Source organism: Gobio gobio (assembly GCF_949357685.1).
Source record: "Gobio gobio genome assembly, chromosome: 24".
Lineage (NCBI taxonomy): Eukaryota > Metazoa > Chordata > Actinopteri > Cypriniformes > Gobionidae > Gobio > Gobio gobio.
Genome location: NC_137120.1, coordinates 34873322 through 34894554, shown reverse-complemented (window position 1 = coordinate 34894554; position 21233 = coordinate 34873322). Strand labels below are relative to the sequence as shown.

The 21233-nt window shown below is 38.8% G+C and overlaps 1 protein-coding gene across 1 annotated transcript; it reads left to right on the top strand.

Moving 5' to 3' along the window:
* Positions 1-6: 6 nt before the first annotated feature.
* Positions 7-18256, top strand: tm2d1 (TM2 domain containing 1). The gene is made up of 7 exons (XM_079808044.1): positions 7-141; positions 618-691; positions 2709-2817; positions 2907-2998; positions 10514-10587; positions 14385-14504; positions 17834-18256. The coding sequence occupies exons 1-6, from the start codon at positions 8-10 to the stop codon at positions 14493-14495; spliced, it is 594 nt and encodes a 197-aa protein (XP_079664170.1). The 5' UTR covers position 7; the 3' UTR covers positions 14496-14504; positions 17834-18256.
* Positions 18257-21233: the final 2977 nt, after the last annotated feature.

The window sequence follows — 21233 nt, the reverse complement described above, 5'->3', positions numbered from 1 at the left end:
ATTCAACATGGCGTTGCACTGGAGGAGTTTGATGCGCTTTCGATCAGCAACACGGCCGCTGATCATCTTCACCTTCTGCCTGACTGTCATCCACAGCCTGGGGAATGATGTGGACAACTGTGATAAACTGCAGTTGGGACAATATCCTTTCAAAATTGCGTAAATATATCGGGATCGTTGAATTAGTCGCCTGCTAGTTAGCATTGTGGCTGTACTTGATGTTTGTTCATTATATAAATGTGCCAATTTAACATATAAGTCATTATTTTACATAAATACGGTACAAATATTACGATTTGGCGTTTAGATTTGTGATTTAATAGTGTTAGAGTGATATAGATAGTTATAAAGGCAATATGTCCTACATAGCAGCAAATAGCTGTTTGCTCTGTTTAGACCTTTTGGAATATTTCAGATTTTTATTTAAAAATGTTATTACATAAATGCGTAAATGAATTCCATTCTATGTCTGTCTATTACTGTGAAGCTGCTTTGAAATTATCTATATTGTGAGCACTATATAAATAAAGGTGACTTGAATTTACTATAGTAAATCAGCATCATTAATATTGCTTTAAGATTAAAATACAATTTGATTCCCCCTTAACAGTGCATAGGTATCTGTGTAAAGAACCCAAAATAGATGATGCAACTCAAGAACCAGAAAACTGCAAGGACCGGTTGGCCTGGGGTGGGTCGACTTTATATTTCACTTCACTATTTAAAATGCTTCTACATATTATAATGAAATATTTATTTGACATAATCTATTGTAATATATACATATGACTTTGATTTGAACAGTTGTAGACTATAAATATAGTACAAGCTAATATACTGTATTAACAATGTATAATAAATATTTTATTTTAATGTATTCTATGTAATGTATAATATGAAATGTTTATTATGCATAATTTATTGTAACATACATAATATATATAACAGTGTAGATTATAAATATATTACAATATATAAACATAATGTATCGTAAATATTTTTTTAAAATATTTTTAATGTATTATATGTCATGTATAATGTTACGTGTGAGTATATATTATTGATGTAAATATACATTTGATAAATAATATATTACCATTATAGTTGTATAAAGTAATATATAATGTATTATAAATAACTTTTAATATTTAATATTATAGAGTACCGGTCAAAACTATTTTTAATATTTTAATACTGCTCATCAAGTCTGAATTTACTGAACTGTAATATTACGAAATATTATTATAATTTAAATTAATGGTGTTCTATTTTAATATATACTTTAAAATATAATTTATTTCTGTGATGCAAAGCTGAATTTTCATCAGCCATTACTCCAGTCTTCAGTGTCACATGATCCTTCAGAAATCATTGAAATATGCTGATTAATATATATATTTTTGTATTCTTGATCAAATAAATTCAGGCTGGTTGAGCATAAGAGACTTCTTTCAAAAACATTAAAAATAGTAATGTTTCCAAACTTTTGACCAGTATCTTTTATTTGTATAATTTTAATGTGTGTGTGTGTGTGTGATATATATATATATATAATATATATATATTAGATTGGGGTGTAACGGTACACGTATTCGTATTGAACCGTTTCAGTACAGGGCTTTCGGTTCGGTGCGCGCGTGTACCGAACGGTTATGAATGCAATCTTTAACAGTTAACAGTCGGCTTGTTTTAAGCGCGGAACACACTTCAATCCGAGTCCCCATATGAACATATTGAGTATTCAGTCCATTTTATCACGATGACATGATTGATAGACGCGTATCAGTTCAACTTCAAGTGGCAGCGCGCTGCGCATGAGTGAACGCGATCATCTCTTCCTGAAGAATAAACATAAATTAATATCTTAAGGTATGTTGAGGATACTTTACAACTTACTGAAACGTATCATATGTTGTGTAATCGCTCCATCTGTGTTTCAACCGCGGAAAGACAATAAAACAGCTTGTAAACAATGTCACGTAGAATCACGTTTACCTCAGAAGTCATTCAGTGTCCACAGCTGTTAGTTCACTAGAGAGATTAACTCTTTTACTGAATATATGCACTATATTAGCCTATATATTCGTTATATTAGCCTATATATATTCATTATATACTACTTAGCCTCCATAGCCTGTTAGTGATGTCTTGTCTATTTAATGTAGGCTATGTTTAAATAAACCTGTCATGAAAATTACAGCCACTAAATGATTATATTTCGACAACGAATTGGAGAAAAAATAATAATAATTAGATTTAGAAGTTAATGCAAAAACTGCCTTATGTGAAGCTTATGAGTGTTGATTATTATACCTAAAAATAAATAGCAAATTAATTTAGGCTAATAGTTTGGGCTCTGTTGTTAATCTTCAATAGCAATATGTAAGTAAGGGCTCCCTATATATTTTACAGCATTATCTTTAAGAAACTTTTAGTTATAACTGAATTAATTTAAGGACAGACACAATTTTTTTTCATTAAACCACTGTTGAATAAAAATGAATAAAAAGCAATTTTGTAAAACTGCTGTACCGAACCCGTACCGAACCGTGACTTCAAAACCGAGGTACGTACCGAACAGTCAGTTTTGTGTACCGTTACACCCCTAATAGAATAAAAAATAAATGGTTCTATAATGTCAGAATATGCCTGATTCCAGTAACATGTTACATGAGTGATATATAAATCAGTATGTGTTGTCATTGCAGTGGAATGTCTGCCTGCTCCAAACATCAGCTGTCGGCTGTCGAATGGAACACAGTTTAAATTCAGCGGTGAAGAGGTTGGCTTCAACAAAAGCGTCCCGTGCCGAAATGTGTAAGTCAAACTTTACCTTAATGACTTGGCCTTACATTGGAAACTTTAGTAAATAATCTGTTAATATCGATTGTTTTGTCTGACATTAGGAGTGGTTACTCATACAAAGTGGCTGTTGCTCTGTCCCTCTTCCTGGGATGGATTGGGGCGGATCGGTTCTACTTGGGATACCCGGCCTTGGGTAAGAAACTACTGCCTGTACTGTTGGCTAAATCGAACTTGGCTAAATGTGTAGGTCACTAGGCCATGGATCCGACGTTGCATTTTTCTCCCTTTGGCTGTGTGCCGTTGCCCGAAATCACCTTTTTTGGCACCCATTGTATTTACCCATCAATAACTCAGAAAAATAGGGGTATGACTGTGCAGCAGAGCCAATATTTGTATCTGTAACAATCTCAAAATTATTAGTGTATTAATAAGTATTTAACCAGACATTTTTGCATTTGCATGAGAAGACCATTATGTCTATGGTTTTAAATGTATAGCCTATCTTTGTTTCCTTCATAGTTATCATTGAACAAATATATCTTGTATATTATGATTATACATTTTTCTTTGGAGCCGATAGCCTCTTAGATAGTGCTTTGAGCAGTGTTCCCACGCTTCTTGAAAGTATTTGAATGTTCTTGAATTTCAGACACATGGATTCAAGGCCTGGAAAGTACTTGAAAACAAACATAGGTCCTTGAAAGTGCTTGAATTAAGCATGAACTGCATTTTGTTAGAGTAGCATGGTGCTATTACAAAAATTAGCCTTCATGCGCTGCCAAAGCCAGAACAAAACAGCATTACGGGAGGAAGCTATTTCAAAATATTTTTGCTGTTCCATAAGCACCATCTACTATCAAGAGCCCTATTCAGGTGGTAATAGTTTCTCGTGGGGTCGTAAGGTATTTTCATCATTGACAGGGGCTAGTCTGTGATTTTTATTGCCGTCCGAATCCAGAATGTCAGTGTTTTTCTCCCACCACCCGCGTAAAAATCCCCGGCCGAATTACCTACTGTTTTTAGACAAATACCATGGTCGTGTGGTCATTTAATTGCGGTCCAAATCCACATCTCTGAGTTTTCAAGATGAGATCACTTCAAAATTCACTGTTTATATCCTTTTTGACCCCTGCAGAGCACCGTACGGGTACGGTTGCGCTTTGCTGTAATTTGGATGCATTTTAAAGATCTAGGGCCCTATCTTGCACCCAGCGCAATTGACTTTGTACACCGACGCATGTGTCATTCCTATTTTGCACCCGTGCAAAGCACGCTTTTCCCTCCACAGAAGCACGTCGCTAAACTAGTGAATGAACTTGCGCTCCCTGGGCGGTTCAGCGCAAAAAAGGAGGCGTGTTCCGGCGCAAACAATCCCTGGTGCTATTTTGCTGTTCCATTAAACAATTGCGCCACTGACCAGAAAAAACCTAGTCTAAAGTCAGTGGCGCGTTGCGCGTTGTTCATTATGCTATTTTAAGGGCGCATGCTTGACCATAATGTATAGCGTGCACAACGCGCATACACTTTGCTCATGTAATCTACACAGATGCAACAGTTATTTCTGCAAATCATAAATTGTTATACTAAAAAAATATTAACGCATGAGATGACGGAAATCATTGTGGTGTGCCACGAAGATGTGAAAAAATAGGCATAAATCTAGCTTACAAATGATTCAGGCTAATTGTAATAATTAAGGATAAGACCTGTTTGCCCAATAGTGGCAAGACATATATGTATATAAGGACATCTGACAAATTGGTTTGTCCGTCAAGAACCAGGAAAAAAAATCGACTGAAAAAACTGAAAGACTGAAAAAAAAAAGACTGTGAAATTACCTTTACCATAATGTACAACATTACAACTTCACTTCTCTGTCTTTCACTGCTCTTACAAGAACATCAGTCTCCTCGGCTGTGAACCGCTCCTGGCGTGCGCCTGGTAAATACGCCATAATAATAGCAATCCATAATGGAACTTGCGCACCTGCTTTTAAAGGAAATGTTGGATGACGCTCGGATTGGTTTATTCACGTTACGCCCAAACCACACCTATGAATAATGAAGCTACTTCAGACCAACCCATTTTAGATTTGCGCCGGGCGCAAGAGCCATTTATCCCGCCGGGAAAATAGCAACAGCGCCGAGACCCGCCCACAAAGTTACTTGCGGTTCGCGCTTTGACACTTGCGTTTCAGATCGTTAAAATAGGGCCCCTAGACTTTCATTACTGAAATGCTGAGCAATATTTCATCACCGATCAAAAATAAAAAGAAGAAAAGCACGTAAACATTTGAAATGGGCCGTTATTACGGCAGCAATGATATATCTTAAATATAATATATGTGCAGGTCTTAAAAGCCTTTAAATTGATTTTTAAAAAGGTACATGTACAGTGATTTAATAAATAATTTTACATATTTTTAATACCTAACAATTAACTTGTCCATATCTTTTCATTTAATTGGAAAATTCATGTATACAATATTATTTCTATATTTTGATGTTTTAATTAAGTAATGATTTATAAAAAAGAAAACTAAAACTAGTGTGGTATTTTACTTGTCAGGATATGCTTTAGCGTAACTGCATTAATGATAGACACAGGTACAGTAGGTATTTCATATATTGGTAGTAACGTACCCACCTTTATCGTATTTATTGTGCTTGATTTAAAATAAAAGGTGCTTTAAAAAGTCCTTGAATCTGGTGTTCATGAAAGAGTGGGAACCCTGTTTGAGATGTGTGGTTGTGCTTTGGGTGACCCAAATTCGAGTCCCGACTCAGGGACCTTACTCTATTTAAATATCATCTAATTAGAACAATTATACGAAATGTTAAATAAAAGAAAGTTGTACTAACTGATTAGAGAACAAGGAAGTTGAAAGAAAATATTGCAAGCTATACAAATGCACAAATCTGAACAAATGATAAAAATAGGCCTACATAGGCTAAATGCCATCTCCGAGAGAGAGCAATATCATGTAGCCTATCATATAAGGTTTAAAACGTTTAAATAGACATATGAAGTAGTAGAAAATGTGTTCGATTCAGTATCTTAGTTGATTATTACTCTTGACAGAGAGCTTTATGATAGACGGCAATGTGGATATTTGATTTGCGATGGTGCTGTGTGTATTTCATTCATTCGTGTAGCTATCATGTATACAGAAATATACATATCAAAGAGTAGAATATGTGTATGATGCAGCATTTTAGTTGATATTACTCTTGCAGATCTCTGATTTCTGAGAAACGCACGGCGACGGCAAATCTATTTGATTTGTGCTCAATTGAGTCATAAAGTTTACACTCAATCACTTCACACACTCATTATTGTGTAGTGATTTTAGATGTTTATGTATAATATCGTGCTTTACCCTGGCTCACCTGTTATCAAACACGAGGAATTACTATGTCAGCCCAATATGTTTTTTATTATTCGGCAGTTATTCATTTTGAAGCCATTATCCGTGCCTTTCCGAATGTGGTATTCAGCTTCGGGCACATCCCTACATGAATATATCTCGTGCTAGTGCTGCACTGTAACACAAGGGACCTTTAGAACAGATCGAATCAGTCCTGGATGTTCTGCTGTTGACATCATCTCTTGCCTCCTTTCCAAGGACACACCTTTTCGCCAGATGTTCTCTGAGTAAGACTGATTTTCTTGCACCGATCTTGATATTTTTCTTGCACTAATATCGATTTGAAGAGGTAGACATGGACATGGTCAGCACTGACATGGAAATCTGATTTGATAGCAGTATTAATAGGAAGATGATATTTATGGCCTGTAGCCAGTATGATCAGTGGTCGACCAATATGTGTGTTTTTTTTTAAAGGCCGATCCTGGTAATGATGAAATCTGGAGACTAGGGTGGCAGATATAATCTTGATTTTTTTTTTTTAGATTACAGACTTTTAGCACTTATTTAACAAAATATTTCTTCAAAATTCACTAAAAATTTAATGTTTCAGTGTTATTTATAGGATTATTTATTTACTGTATACTATTATAGCTTTTATTAATATTTTAAATTAGCTTTTATATTTACAGTTTCACTTTTCACATTTTTGTGCTTTTGTCATTTTCATTAGTTTAGTGTGAATTGTTTTTTTAGTGGTACTTTTATTTTATTTTACTTAATTTTATAACTTATTTCAGTTAGTAACCAAGGCAAAATTTCTAATTTGTGTTTATTTATATTTTATTTTATTTCAATTAACAAAAATGTTTTAATAGTTTTAGTTAATAATTACAACACTGATCTGTTTAGTAGACTTTGACACTAGCAGGGCACAGTTATAAAATAAAAAATAATTTACAATTGTACTACAAGTCCAATAAATAATTACTAGATTTATATTTATGAAATTCAGTTTATGGGAAATAAAACCTTAATAACTAAAGCATCTGGGCATAAATTTGCGGAGAATTTTAGGGAGGAAAGGTGTTTAATTGTCATGAAATTGTCTAAATGCAAAAAAAAAACTGTGGTCCTTAGTGGTTTATATTTTTAAGCAATATTAACTTTTGAATTTAGGGAGAACGCTTGTTTCCGCCACTGAATAAAAAAAAAGGGTAATTGCGACTGTTTATTTCACAAATCTGATTTTTTTTCCTCTTAATTGCGAGTTATAAAGTCAGAATTGCTAAATATAAAGTAAACTGACAATTCTGAGAAAAAAAACTATTAATTTTTCCTCAGAATTGGACTTTATATGTCACAATTCTAAGAAAAACTGTCAGAATTGCAAGAAAGAAGTTTCAAAAACATTAAAAAAATTGTGACTTTTTATCTTAGAATTGCAAGTTTATATCGCTCAATTCTGACTAAAAAAAATCTGAATTATGAGATAGTCACAATAACACAAAAAAAATATTCCGTGGCAGAAACAAGCCTCAAAATAGACACGTGACCTGGGTTTTAACAGAATTTGTGGGAGTCCCTACATCACATATGGACTAAAAGCAGGGCTCGACATTAACGCTTGTCCGCTTGTCCGGGACAAGTGGATTTTTTGAAGGGGCAAGTGAAAAATAATTTTACTTGCCCGGCGGACAAGTAGCCTATCCTGAGTAAAACGTCAAAACAAAATATAACTAGGGAATCACCAAAGTGCAATAATGATTCTGCGTTCAGTTAGTGTAAGTGGAGATCGATAGTGGCTGTTGTCCTGTTGAGGCTTGCGCAGCCTCTCGAGGAGAAAATCGAAAACAAATGAGCGCCACTCATACAAAGAAACTCAGTTAACATACACGGTTAAAATTGTGTAGTTTTTATATTTATAACATATGATACAGTTAAGCAACATCACACTAACAAGAGTGTTGTTTTCCTGAATACCATCACGACTGAAAAGGAAGCTGATTTAATACGCCAGTTCCATAAACAATTAATTAACATTAAGTCACTTACATTTTAGATGCAATATGGACTGTTTTTGTTTTATTTCAGCAGCAAAAATAGTTCCAAAAGATCACAGCAGAACCGTAACGCATCTCACAGCAACAGCGTGTTACTGAATGATTCAGTGTTTGAATGAATCGGTTGAATCAAAGATTCAATGACCTATTCGTAAACGACCGCCAAATTCTTGAATGAATCAGCCGTTTGAACTAATCGACTCAGTGACTCACTAAAATAAAATAACCTCATAACATTATTTAATGCAGTTGTAATTTTTCAGTGTAAATGATTTAATTTTATTGGTAACAGCCTATAGTGTCTTATTCTAATGTAATTTATAGATCAAATTTAAGAATATAAAAGGAAAGCTGAAGCATAGCCATTTTTAATAAGATTATGGAAAAATGCCCTTTATAAAAAGGTAAAAATATCACAAATATGCATATTTAAATATGTCAAAGCTGATTGAACACTGGTGAGAATATTGCTTCAGAATGGCTTATATTTACTAAAAAAATCCGGACAAGCACATTTTTTACTCGGACAAGTGAATGACAGATTTACTTGTCCGAAGGACAAGCATGTGAACAGGCTTAATGTCGAGCCCTGCTAAAAGGTCACAAAATATTTGATTAAAGTTTGATTTTGATTAAAGTTGGACTGTTTAACGATTAATCGCGACTAATCGCATCAAAAATAAAAGTTTGTGTTTACATAATATATCTTTGTGTGCTGTGTATAATAATTATTTATATATAAATAAACACATGTATGTGTATATTTAAGAAAATAATACATATAAATAAAAATGTATATATTTATATATAATATAAATGATATAAAGATATATACAGTATATACATGCAACTATTTCTTAAATATATACATGTATGCGTGTGTATTCAAATATACATAATAATTATGCACAGCACACAGATATATTATGTAAATACAAACTTTTATTTTGGATGCGATTAGTCGCGATTAATCGTTAAACAGCCCTAGATTAAAGACTGGTGGTTAAAGTGTGTTTGCCTTTCTAGACCTTCCACTTTGACCACAATATAAACCATCCCCAACTTATCTACGCCTATTTTGAAAATATACGCTTTTAAGAAAAGGTACATGTTGTTCACATGAGAGGTCAACTAGTATCAGTCTTTACAGAGTTGTAGATCACATGCTGCTTTTCAGGACATGTGAAAAAACATGAATTAGCCTTTTTTGAGCACCTTGCTCTTTTTTGGTACCAACTGTTTTAACAAATGAATCTGCATGCGACAACTAATTAACTAAAACAGTTTACCATCAGATCTCATGGTGTTCGCCTATCCCATGGTGCAATTATTGCCATCGCATGCAGATGAGTTCAAGTCGCACATCTAAATCCCAAGGTTAGGCGGGATACAGCGGGAAGCGCCGTCTTTCTGCCTCTCTCCACGTTTTAAGGACTTCCTGATCAATTAAGCACCTGCGTTAGGACAAAAGGGCCTGGTTGTTGAAGGTCCCCCTTGTTCCTGGCTTCTTTGTGCGAGGAGCGCCGGAGTTTGTGAAAGGCAGGCTCACACCGCGCTGGAGTCAGTTGTATAGATGTGTTCATTGAGAGCGTAATAGCCCAGCAGCTCTGGGGTCAGTCCAGACCAGGTGTGGCTCAAAGGAAGTCCTGGACTTGTTGAGAAGACATTCTGCAGGTGGCTTTTTTGATAGCCGTCCTGGAATCAACATGCCTAAACCCCTCAATGACCAATTATAAGTAATATTAGGGATGATTAGCAGCAATTATGTTTGAATCGCAGGATGGAAGGGGTTTTTTAATTGACTGCAGATCTCCTGGGCTCCTGATGGTGTTTCAAATGATCACTCAATGGACATCCAAAGTAGGCCTACTTAAATTTAAACCAAAATTGGTTATTTTGTGGCAATTGTGTGTGGACATTATACATATTACCTTGGTGACAGTCAGTCTTACCTTATTTGCTGGAAGGCAGGTGAGTCTTTAATGCACAAAATTCTTCACGTGCAACACACCGATTTCAGTTCTATGAATTGGCTGATTATTATAATTTGACTTTACAGCCTTGCACAGTGGCTTAACTTCAAAAACAGTCTGTGCTGATGCAAAACAAAAAACATTTCCTTAGGTGCACGTTAAATAGCTTTGCCCTCAAAATTGTTTTTCTTTGTGGTCATACCGAGAAGCCAGAGAGAAAGTGTTTTTGGACACAGAGTGTTATGATGGGAAGCTTTTCAGAATGTTCTTGGTTAACGTGTGGATCACTCTTTGTTTATTCCCAGGCCTGCTGAAATTCTGCACTGTGGGGTTCTGTGGAATTGGAAGCTTAGTGGACTTCATGTTGATATCCATGCAGGTAAGAGATTTTAATTTCCAGGTTTTGGCCTATTTATACATGTTTTCTTTTCCTTCTGCATTTTAATTCTTTTATTCTCGTTACTAAGACCTAATTTAATAGTTATCAGAGTTTTCGTTTTTATTGGCTGTGATTTTGTTGCTTTACACTGAGGGCAGAAAAAAAGTAGAGACCTAGTTGCTTCTAATAAAAAACTAGACATGTATGGTTTACATTTGGAAAAAGATGGATAGATGTGTGATGGATGGATGGATGTGTGATGGATGGATGGATGTGTGATGGATGGATGGATGTGTGATGGATGTGTGATGGATGGATGGATGTGGGATGGAATGTATGGATGTGTGAGGGATGGAGTGATGGATGGATGGATGTGTGGATGGATGGATGTGTGATGGATGGATGTGTGGATGGATGGATGTGTGATGGATGGATGTGTGATGGATGGATGTGGGATGGATGGATGGATGTGTGATGGATGGATGAATGGATGTGTGATGGATGGATGGATGGATGTGTGATGGATGGATGTGTGATGGATGGATGTGGGATGGATGGATGGATGTGTGATGGATGGATGAATGGATGTGTGATGGATGGATGGATGGATGTGTGATGGATGGATGGATGGATGTGTGATGGATGGATGGATGGATGTGTGATGGATGGATGGATGTGTGAGATAGATGGAAGAAGGAAGGATGGATGGATGGATGTGTGATAGATGTGGGATGGATTGATTGATTGATGTGGGATGGATGGATGTGTGTGATAGATGTGTGATGGATGTGTGATGGATGGATGTGTGATAGATAGATGGATGGATTTGTGATAGATGGAAGGATGGATGGATGTGTGATGGATGGATGGATGTGATAGATGGATGAATGTGTGATGATGGATGGATGGGTGGATGTGTGAGAGATGAATGGATGTGATGGATGGATAGATGTGTGATGGATGGATGTGAGATAGATGGATGAAGGATGAATGGATGGATGTATGATAGATGTGGGATGGATTGATTGCTTGATGTGGGATGGATTGATGGATGGATGTGTGATGGGTGGGTGGGTGGATGGATGGATGGATGGATGTGTGATAGATGGATAGATGTGTGATAGATGGATGGATGTGTGATAGAAGGATGGATGTGTGATAGAAGGATGGATGGATGGATGGATGTGTGATAGATGGATGAATGTGGGATGGAAGGATGGCTGGATGGATGTGTGAGCTCTGGATGGATGTGTGATAGATGGATGAATATATTATGGATTGATGGATGTGTGAGAGATGAATGAATGGATGGATGAAGGATGGATGGATGGATGGATGGATGTGTGATAGATGGATGGATGTGTGATAGATGGATTGATGGATGGATGGATGTGTGAGACAGATGGATGGATGGATGTGTGATAGGTGGATTGATGTGTGAGATAAATGAAGATGGATGGATGGATAGATGGATGTGTGAGTGTGTGAGATCGATGGATGTGTGATAGATATATGGATGTGTGATAGATGGATGGGTGTGTGAGATACATGGATGGATGGATGGATTGATGTGTGATTGATAGATGAATGGATGGATGAATGCAGCCCTGGCTATATGGTTTATATTTGAAAAAAATGCATGTGTTTATAGATGGATGAATGGATGTGACATTTGTGCCATTAATAAATGTACTGTAAGTCACTTTGTATAAAAGCGTCTGCTAAATGACTACTAGCTTACATTGAGCACATTAGAGCAGTAACCATGGGAGGCTCTTTACCCACAACCCTGTAAATGAGCTGCAGACACAGAGACTCAGCACTGACTTGTACTTGAATGCTTGTGTTTGTATTCAGTGGCACCTGTGTCTCTCCTCCGGTGGCTCCAGCACTGTGAAAGGAGCTAATGAGAGCGTCGTTTGTTTTCGCCTCCTCCTCCTCCTCCTCCTCATGTCCCAAGCCGCACGCTCCCACGGGACTCCCCTAACCTCCATTAAAGGCCCCCTACACCTGACAAGAGAAAAAAGCCGCTCCATTTGTCATCTTGTTAGGCCCAACCTCACCCTCTCCACTCTCATTAGGCCTCACAGGCCTGAATGAAGCTATACATGAGACGTTTGCTCACTGGTGCCACTTCCACATGCCACCGATGACAGATATTTATGGCAAGCTCTTATGCGTGTTGAAGGATGGCTCCAGGAATAATTATTACACGTACTTTAGAAATCCTCCGGCTGCTGCGTCATATGTTGGAAATGTTTGCGTCCCCTGCTGCTGGTGAAAACAGTCATTTTTTTGTTAAATGTGTGTGAACTACTAAACGCTGAGGGAACAATGACATGATGTTTTCCGACAGGAAAGGACAGGACGGCGTGTTACGATACCTTATTCGTCGTTCATCTGAACTTTTTGTCATTTATAAGCTTTAAAAGTTCTGGCCTTTCAATCTCTTTCAAATTTACCGACTACTATAAACACGGTGTGCCTCGAGTCCTCTGTACCTGGTTTGATTTTTCCGTAGTCGCTTGCAAAACAATACCTGTCCATCCATTGACAATTTCATGCTCCCGCTGGTTTATCATGACTCCTTCAGTTGTTTTGTGTTCCCGCTCTTTCCCAGCCGCAGTGGATAAATAAACCAAGCCTTTATTTTTTTTTAAATGGCCATGGCGGCTTTGATTAACAGGGCCACTGCAGTGTTTATTGTTCTCTTAATGTCTTATTGAAGGCCCTGGGAGAGCAATGCTTTTAAGAAGTGCCTCTGGCAGCCAAAGCTGTCATGCGCTAACATTCTCAATTAGCTGTCGACTGTCGCGCCTCTTCGTTTTTAAATTGTGACACTTTTGATAAAGGGTATCCCCTTCCCCCGGGACCCCATTTGCTTTCTAAAACCCCATATTTTATACACCAAACTACCTTTGCTAAGAGCTGTGTCATTCGGGAAATGCATCTTTGAGAACTAATGAATAAACACCTGGGACATGTTACCGTTATTTATATTCCTTGATATTCCCTCCTGCGCCACATTTCGGCCTCTTGAAAGTAATGATGCAAGATTAACGGCACTGTGAAACTTTAGGTTTGAGAGTGGAGGAATCAAGCGAGTTTGATGGATTGGATGTTAATGGCATGAAGGAACACGAACGTGTGCGTTCAAGAAACTCGACCGCCACAAGGATCTAGACAAGTTTCGGCCGATACCGTTGCGAGAGGAAATGGCTTGTTTTGGGCCACTGCCAGATGAGCGCTAATCTCGATATGGTAGAACACAGTGACTGAGTTTAGTGGGGCTTTTCTCCCTCCACCAGATGTGTGTTCTCATTATCATCCCGTCCCAAAGCGGAGCGGAGCAGAGCCGGCAGGGCCAGGTGTTGGGCATGCACGCCTGCAGGAAGCCATTACGCTGTCTTTGTGCGTCAATCCAAGCATGTTGCTCGTATAGAAGCTGATCTCAGAACTGGCACGGGCCCCAGTTTGGGCTCTAGGCTCATTGCTGAAACTCTGATCTGGGGACTGTCCTTCGGGACACTCCTCCTCACTAGGACTCCGAAAGCAACCTCAATTACAGCACTGCCTGGGGTTAAACTTAAATTGCTTCCAATTCGGCATTACTGTCTTATAATTCAATTGCACGAGCATGAGCCATCTGAGGAGGACGATAGACCCAACCAGCCCACCTGGTAATCATCATTGTGTAATGTGGAATCATGTAATTGTCTGGTGAAAGATTACATTGTTATGTAGGTCTCCCTACGCCGCTCTGACATTCAAGACTCGTTTTGTTTGCTCTGGCATAGATTGTGGGTCCATCAGATGGGTCGGATTACATCGTGGACTACTACGGGGCACGCCTCACCCGTCTTTCGATAACAAACGAGACCTACAGAAGAACGCAGCTCTCTCCGTGAAGACACCAGGTGAGGATCTCTTTGTCAAAGCTGTAAAAAAAAGTATTCCAGGATCGGACAGGAGGGTTATGAACTGTCACAGCAGTGTTGAGAGAACAGAACAAGGGGCGTGTGGGTAAGTGGCATATTTTGAAAGTTCTTCAAAGACTTCTTGATAATGCGCTGAGTCAAGGTCAATGGTGATCTCGAGTGACCTCCTGAGGTATCAAAGCAAACTGGCAGACCAAGGACACCCGTCCTCCGCCCCTCACTCTTCTGTTCCCCAAAAGGGGCTCCCCGCTCTGGGGAGAGAGAGCGATTAAATGTCAAACGTGCCGAGAGGACGTTGGGAAAACACGGTGAGGTCGTGAGATTGCATTTATTATGGCTGGCACCAGGGCTGCATCTGTTGAATTTTGTCCTGGTACCCCACGCACACGTTTTTGCAGACATCCCCCATATCCAAAAGAAAATAGTGGCCGCGCTCTAGACGATTCCTTATATCTGTGTCTGTCCCCTATCAGTTTCGGTTTCCTGCCAGTTCGATTCTCTGGTTAACATTAACTGCAGCAGGGGTAATGGCGGTGACAGGGGTGTTATGTGGAATGGGACCCATGTGGAGACCATTACTTGCTCTCCTGTGTTTACATAGTTCCAGCATAAGCCTCAGAAGAGACAAGGTCTCAATCCCAAATCACTCATTTGCCACATCTCCTCTCGTAAGGACAGTTTCATGAAGCTAGTCTAGTCTGAAATCAGAGGCATTTTCAGTGGAGAACAGTCACTGACTAGGTTTATCTGTGTTTAACTTAAAAATATCAGGCCATCATCCTTGCTATTGCCTTGCAGCCTGACCCTGACTAGTTGATCTAAGACAAAACAGCCCAGAAGATCTTTAGAAGATCCCAAGGTGAAGGTACCCAAAGTACTCTAGATGTAGATTATATAGTCTAGACTAAACCAATGGAACTAAACCACCCAGATTATGATCTACACCCAGATTTATACAAACGTCCAGTCAAATGCAGTGCTTGTACACTGAAAATTGTATCTTTTAAGGGTACAAAAGCTTGTCACTGGGGCAGAACACTTAAAGTACCTTCTTTACCCCTAAATTATGCATATTAGTACCTTAGAGTAGTAATAAAAACCCTCTAACCCTTAAACGCACACCTCTGGTCTTTAGTGACCCAGGACGCCATTCACTACACTCCTCCACATTCATTTTTTTAAAGTTAGACATCAACCTTCTAGTATTCCTCAATCAATTCATTATAAACAATGTAACAATTATAAAAAAATTATATATATACATACACACACACACACACACACGTATAGAAAAACTGTATAGGGTCGCTAACGACCCGAGTTGTGTAACAGTATTAGTATATATTTTTTTCTGCACAACAATAATTGAATCTTTCATGACTGAATAAGTGCAATTCAGCATTATTTCACAAGGTGGCACTGTCTGATACACAATGAAGAAGTGACAGAAAACAGGAAAACTTGTAATGGCTCAGCGATTTACTGCAGAGCAAGAACTGAACGCAATCAAATATTAGAGTCACTGTCACTTGATGGTGGATCTGGTGGAGAAGCTGTCAGCGATCAAAATATTGATTTTGAATATGTTGAAAATGATAGTTTTGTGAATGTTTGAGATGGCGAAAATGAGCCTGATGCTGAATGTACAGGGAAATAAATGAGCTCTGACGAGTACAGTGATGAAGGTATAAAACATCTGCTCAAACTGAACCCTTTACAAGCGCCAAAAGGTAACAAAATATGCTTTATTTTATTCTTAAGTAATTGTTACTCTAATATCAGGAGAGTTTATTTTATTGCGACAGGTAGAGATCCAGCCGTGTTGGATATCGATCTGGGCAATTTTTTGGGACTTTAGCATATTCACCGTATCCCCCAGCGTTAGATAAGTCCATAAATACCATTCTCATCTCCGTGCCATAACTCTCTGATGCACACACCGCTAGCCTAGCTTAGCACAAAGACTGGAGGTAAAATGCTTCAGCTAGCCTACTGCTCAATGAGTGACAAAATAACGCCAACATTTTCCTATTTACATGATGTGATGTGTATAGTTACATCGTGTACTAATACCAACGGAAAATAAAAAGTTGCGATTTTCTAAGACAATATGGTCCATAGGAACTATACTCTCATTCCTGCGTAATGATCAAGCGACAACCTCCCCCAGTTTCTATTGAAGCCAATACGGAAGTGACTTCAACTGCAATTCATCGACTGGCCACTAGAGACTCCAGAAGGGAGCAGAATCTCATTGAGCCCCATGTTAAAATGCTCAACTTTACAGCAGAATAAAACATGTTTACAGCCTGGTACAAATTGTGGTTTTGGTCTATACGGCTAATTTTGCCCTTCATGTCAACTGTGAGGGGGGTGAATTTTTGTATTACTCATTCGTTTACATTATGTAAAGCTTTAAAGTCCTGCATAATTAAGGGCGTGGCCACTTTGAGTGACAGGTGGATAGCCATTTATCTGCTGTCTGTTAGTCATTGCGTCACCTTGGCTCCACCCACGTCCCGCCTCTTTGCCCATTTTCTGTTATCTGGGAGTGACGCGCTGACAAGATGGCAACGACTCTTCAGAATCCTATGGGTGACGTCACGGATTCTACATCCATATTTTTTTACAGTCTATGGTAATGATCAAGGAATTTTGCTTCCGTACCATGAGTGCTGCAGCGCAATGATGTTACGCAGCGCCTGAAAATAGTCTAACTTCCGTCAACATAACCACCGTGACAACCGGCACAGAGAGCGTGCTGTGGACTATTTTCAGGCGCTGCGTAAAATCATTGTCAATATCAAAACGGCGTGTTCCTTTAAAGACATGAATATGTAATAATGTTTGGCGAAACATTCATGCATTTAAGGGTTAAGTACTATGAACCTTTCAGTTGCAAATTAAAGGTACAAAGATGTCCTACTGAGGTACTACCTCAGTGATAATCTGTTATACATCTAAAAAGGTAAAATTTTTGCTGATTTTTTTTTTTCTGACAATGTACAGGCCATGAAAACCTCAATAAATGTCCTAGAACCAGCAACTTAATCCTTTTTCTGTTTTTCTATGCTTCAACCTTATAAATGGGTTTCCCATGTTTACATCAGCTCTGGAATGAATCCAGAAGCCCAAATGATGTTCCTCTTCTTATAGGAAAAATGACACTGATCCATTTCAGCATTGGAAACGTTCCCTGCCACATGTGTCTTCTTCTTCAGTGTGGGAAGAGACTGATTTATCCTCTGCTTGTGTTATCCTGGACCTGTTCCCAAACAGAACTAACTCTTTCCATTGTGCCGTTTCAGGTGGATCCCAATGAGATGACCCACCAAATGTACAGGATCGTGTTATGTAAATGCCATCTTTTCTTTGGATATGCCTTTGCCGTTTCCAAACACAGAGACACATGGACATGCCAAACTACGCTCTGGGAAAGACTATAGTCCATGTCTTCTGGAGTTTGCGAATAAGGCTCATGTATGTAAGGAGCTGCGTTGGTCCCACTGCTCAAGTTCTGCATGGAACCTCGCAGCTGTTTTTTCCACTGGGCCACTCACGGCCTCTATCACTTCTCTCCCATCAATCATCAATCTCTTCCTTTGAGTCATGCTGCTGGAATGTAGTCCATCATTTGTTTCTTTTCATTCCGTGCCCACTCTAGTTTTACATCGTTGGACATTGTGTGATGTTTTGATGTTATTTAAACACTGTAAATAAAGTTTTAATATAATTTTCTGTGCTGGTATGTTTTGTACTTTGCATTGATAGTAGAGATGCGCAACTTATCAATTTCCATATTGGAACTGACCAATGTTAGCAGATATTATTTTGTCAATGGGATGAATTGGTCAATATAAAAAGTAAAAAAAAATTAAGATACTTATAACACTTTAGTTGCAGTTTTGGGGGAAATTACTTAGAAAAGTAATGCATTACAATATTGCATTACTCCTATAAAAAATAACTAATTGTGTTAGTTACTTTTTCATAAAAGTAATGCATTACGTTACTTTTGTGTTACCTTTTCTCACCTGGGCTAGGCTTTTTTAGTTTTTTTTAATAAGCAAAACAGTCCTCGGGCTGAAGGAAATGCAAATTTCACGTGTGTACAGTAGAGGGCGCAACTCAAACAAACCTTTCAACTGCTGCCATTCTGGATTGCAGAAGAATAGGATGCAGGAGAAGAAAGTTCAACACTTCACTAATAAAAACAAAAAATCTAAAATAATTTTTGCTTATGGTTTAACTGAATCGTCGAAGGTCAGCAGCAAGCAAGTACATTGATCAATAAAGTGAGATTAAATGCATAAAACATTTGCATGTTTAACATTTTATTAGGTATTGGAGGTGTGTGTAGTATTCTGATTTTGCATTTCACTGATTTTATTCATGTTGAGGAATGCTGAATTTTTTTGGGCAAGTGAGATTAGTAAATGCATGCTCACATTAGTCTAGAACTACAAGCATCATGTTTATGTAACACCTCCTGTTAGAACCGCCCGCTCCAAGCGGGGCTCGAACCCGGGTCCGCCGGCATGAGAGTTGGATGCTCTAACAAGGAGGCTAAAGGCTGCAACCCCTAACGTTACTCGCTAGAGCATCTCTTGAGATCAGAGGAGTGAGGTTTACTCACACAGCAACTACTAGCTGGCCTCCGTTACACTCACCCCCCTAAACCTCACTCCCATCTGGGTCACGGCACCAATGTAACCCCTCCGGTTCGCACTGCCCGCTCCAAGCGGGACTCGAACCCGGGTCCGCCGGCATGAGTCGGACTCTCTAACAAGGAGGCTAAAGGCTGCAACCCCTAGCGTTAGTCGCTAGAGCATCTCTTGAGATCAGAGGAGTGAGGTTTACTCACACAGCAACTACTAGCTGGCCTCTGTTACACTCACCACCCTAAACCTCACTCCCATCCGGGTCACGGCACCAATGTAACCCGTCCGCTCTAAGCGGGACTTGAACCCGGCTTCGCCGGCATGAAAGTCTGACGCTCTAACGAGGAGGCTAAAGGCTGCAGCCCCTAGCGTCAGTCACTAGAGCGTCTCTTGAGATCAGAGGATTGAGGTTTACTCGCACAGTAAACGGCTGGCCTCCGTTACACTTAACGCCTTTGCCTTACTCCCGATTTTTCTCAACATGGGGATGAGAGCTTTTAGTCAATAAATGGGAAGTAAAGTAACGTGCGTTACTTATTTGAAAAAGTAACAGATATTTTGTTGTAAATTTAAAAGTAATGTTACTTTACTAGTTACTTGAAAAAAAGTAATCTGATGACATTACTCAAGTTACTTGTAATGCGTTACCCCCCAATAAGCATCATGTTTACACGCCTTTGCCTTACTCACGATTTTTCTCAACATGGAGACCAGGAAGATGTCAGTCAATAAATGGGAAAACGAAGTAACTTGCGTTACTTTTTTAAAAATGTAACTCCCATATTTAGTTGTAAATTCAAAAGTTACTTTAAAAAGTAATCTGATTACGTAACTCGTTACTTGTAATCCGTTACCGCCAACACTGTTTATTTTTATGTGTATTTATTTATTTTAGTGTCTGCTGCTATATTTGTATTGGCCATGTCATAAAAATAATATCCGTATCGGTCAAAATAATATTTCATATTGGGTTGTTACAATTTTCCACTTTAAAAGTGGCCCGTCGTTATCCCTTCTGATCTTCAAACAATCTGAGTCCAATGTCAAGTGCTCCTTCAATTTCACTTGAGTGCGTCAGCTTGTCTGCCCTGCCTCAGTCCGTCACATTGCCATTAATACAGTCTCCTGTAGAGGCTCTTCATCACGCTGAAGTGATTGCGGAGCAGGCCCGACTACGCCAATGTGTGTGCGCGCACGTGCGTATGAGCATGCTTCCTTATGAACTGCAGTGTCCTTGCTACAACATCTACGACTCTGCTTGGATATGTAAAAACAGATTTAGCCCGCTCCCCAGCGTCCGGGATGACTGGTGACCAGTGCTGCTTTGGGACTCTGCCCAAGCTCTCCTGAGCCTGCTTTAGGCATCTCTATAAATCTCCATGAAACAATAGTCTGGACAGCAAGGATTCGCTCGGTTTTAAGATGTTCAGTCGCTTTGAAAAGCAATTGCATGGTTCGATTTTAAGTATCATTCATGTGCGTAGCACTAACAGTGCGAGTTAAGCCCTGAAGTTTACTACTTGGGGTTAGGGATTTGAACTAATCCTGAACCATAAGAATCTGCAATAATAATAATGCACTGATAAGAGTTTGAATTTGTTTAGATTAGGTACAGCATATACGGCTGTCAATGTTGTTAAATCTCTCCCTAAAAAGGAGACTAAGATAACTTTGATCTTTAACTTTTTAATATAAAAGAAAAAAAGCGATTAATGTGCAAAAATGTTTTCCTAACCCCCTCCTTCCCTTTATTTGCCTCTTTTCTACTCTCCTCTCGAGGTATTTTCTTGTTCTCCAGCAGTGCAGGGCTTATCAATAGACCAGCCGGATAAGAGACCAGAGATTTATAGTGCACTTCCCACAAGAGAGAGCAGCAGCTCTGGGACCGCACCCTCCCTCAGTGCGGAGGAGGCCATTCCTCATCCGGCCCTGGTGTTTTATAGGTGCAACCTCCATCTCTCCCTCTCCCGCTTTAGGGCCCTTTGAGATGGAGAAAAATTAAGAGGAGGAAACAGGCGTGGGGTGCTCCCTTTCATTTACCCTTCCA

Excerpts from the sequence above, each read along its gene's own strand:
- tm2d1 (XM_079808044.1), top strand. The coding sequence starts at position 8 with ATGGCGTTGCACTGGAGGAGTTTGATGCGCTTTCGATCAGCAACACGG. Across the intron at positions 142-617 it reads GATAAACTGCAGTTGGGACA|GTATCTGTGTAAAGAACCCA; the intron begins ATATCCTTTCAA and ends AACAGTGCATAG. Across the intron at positions 2,999-10,513 it reads CTTGGGATACCCGGCCTTGG|GCCTGCTGAAATTCTGCACT; the intron begins GTAAGAAACTAC and ends GTTTATTCCCAG.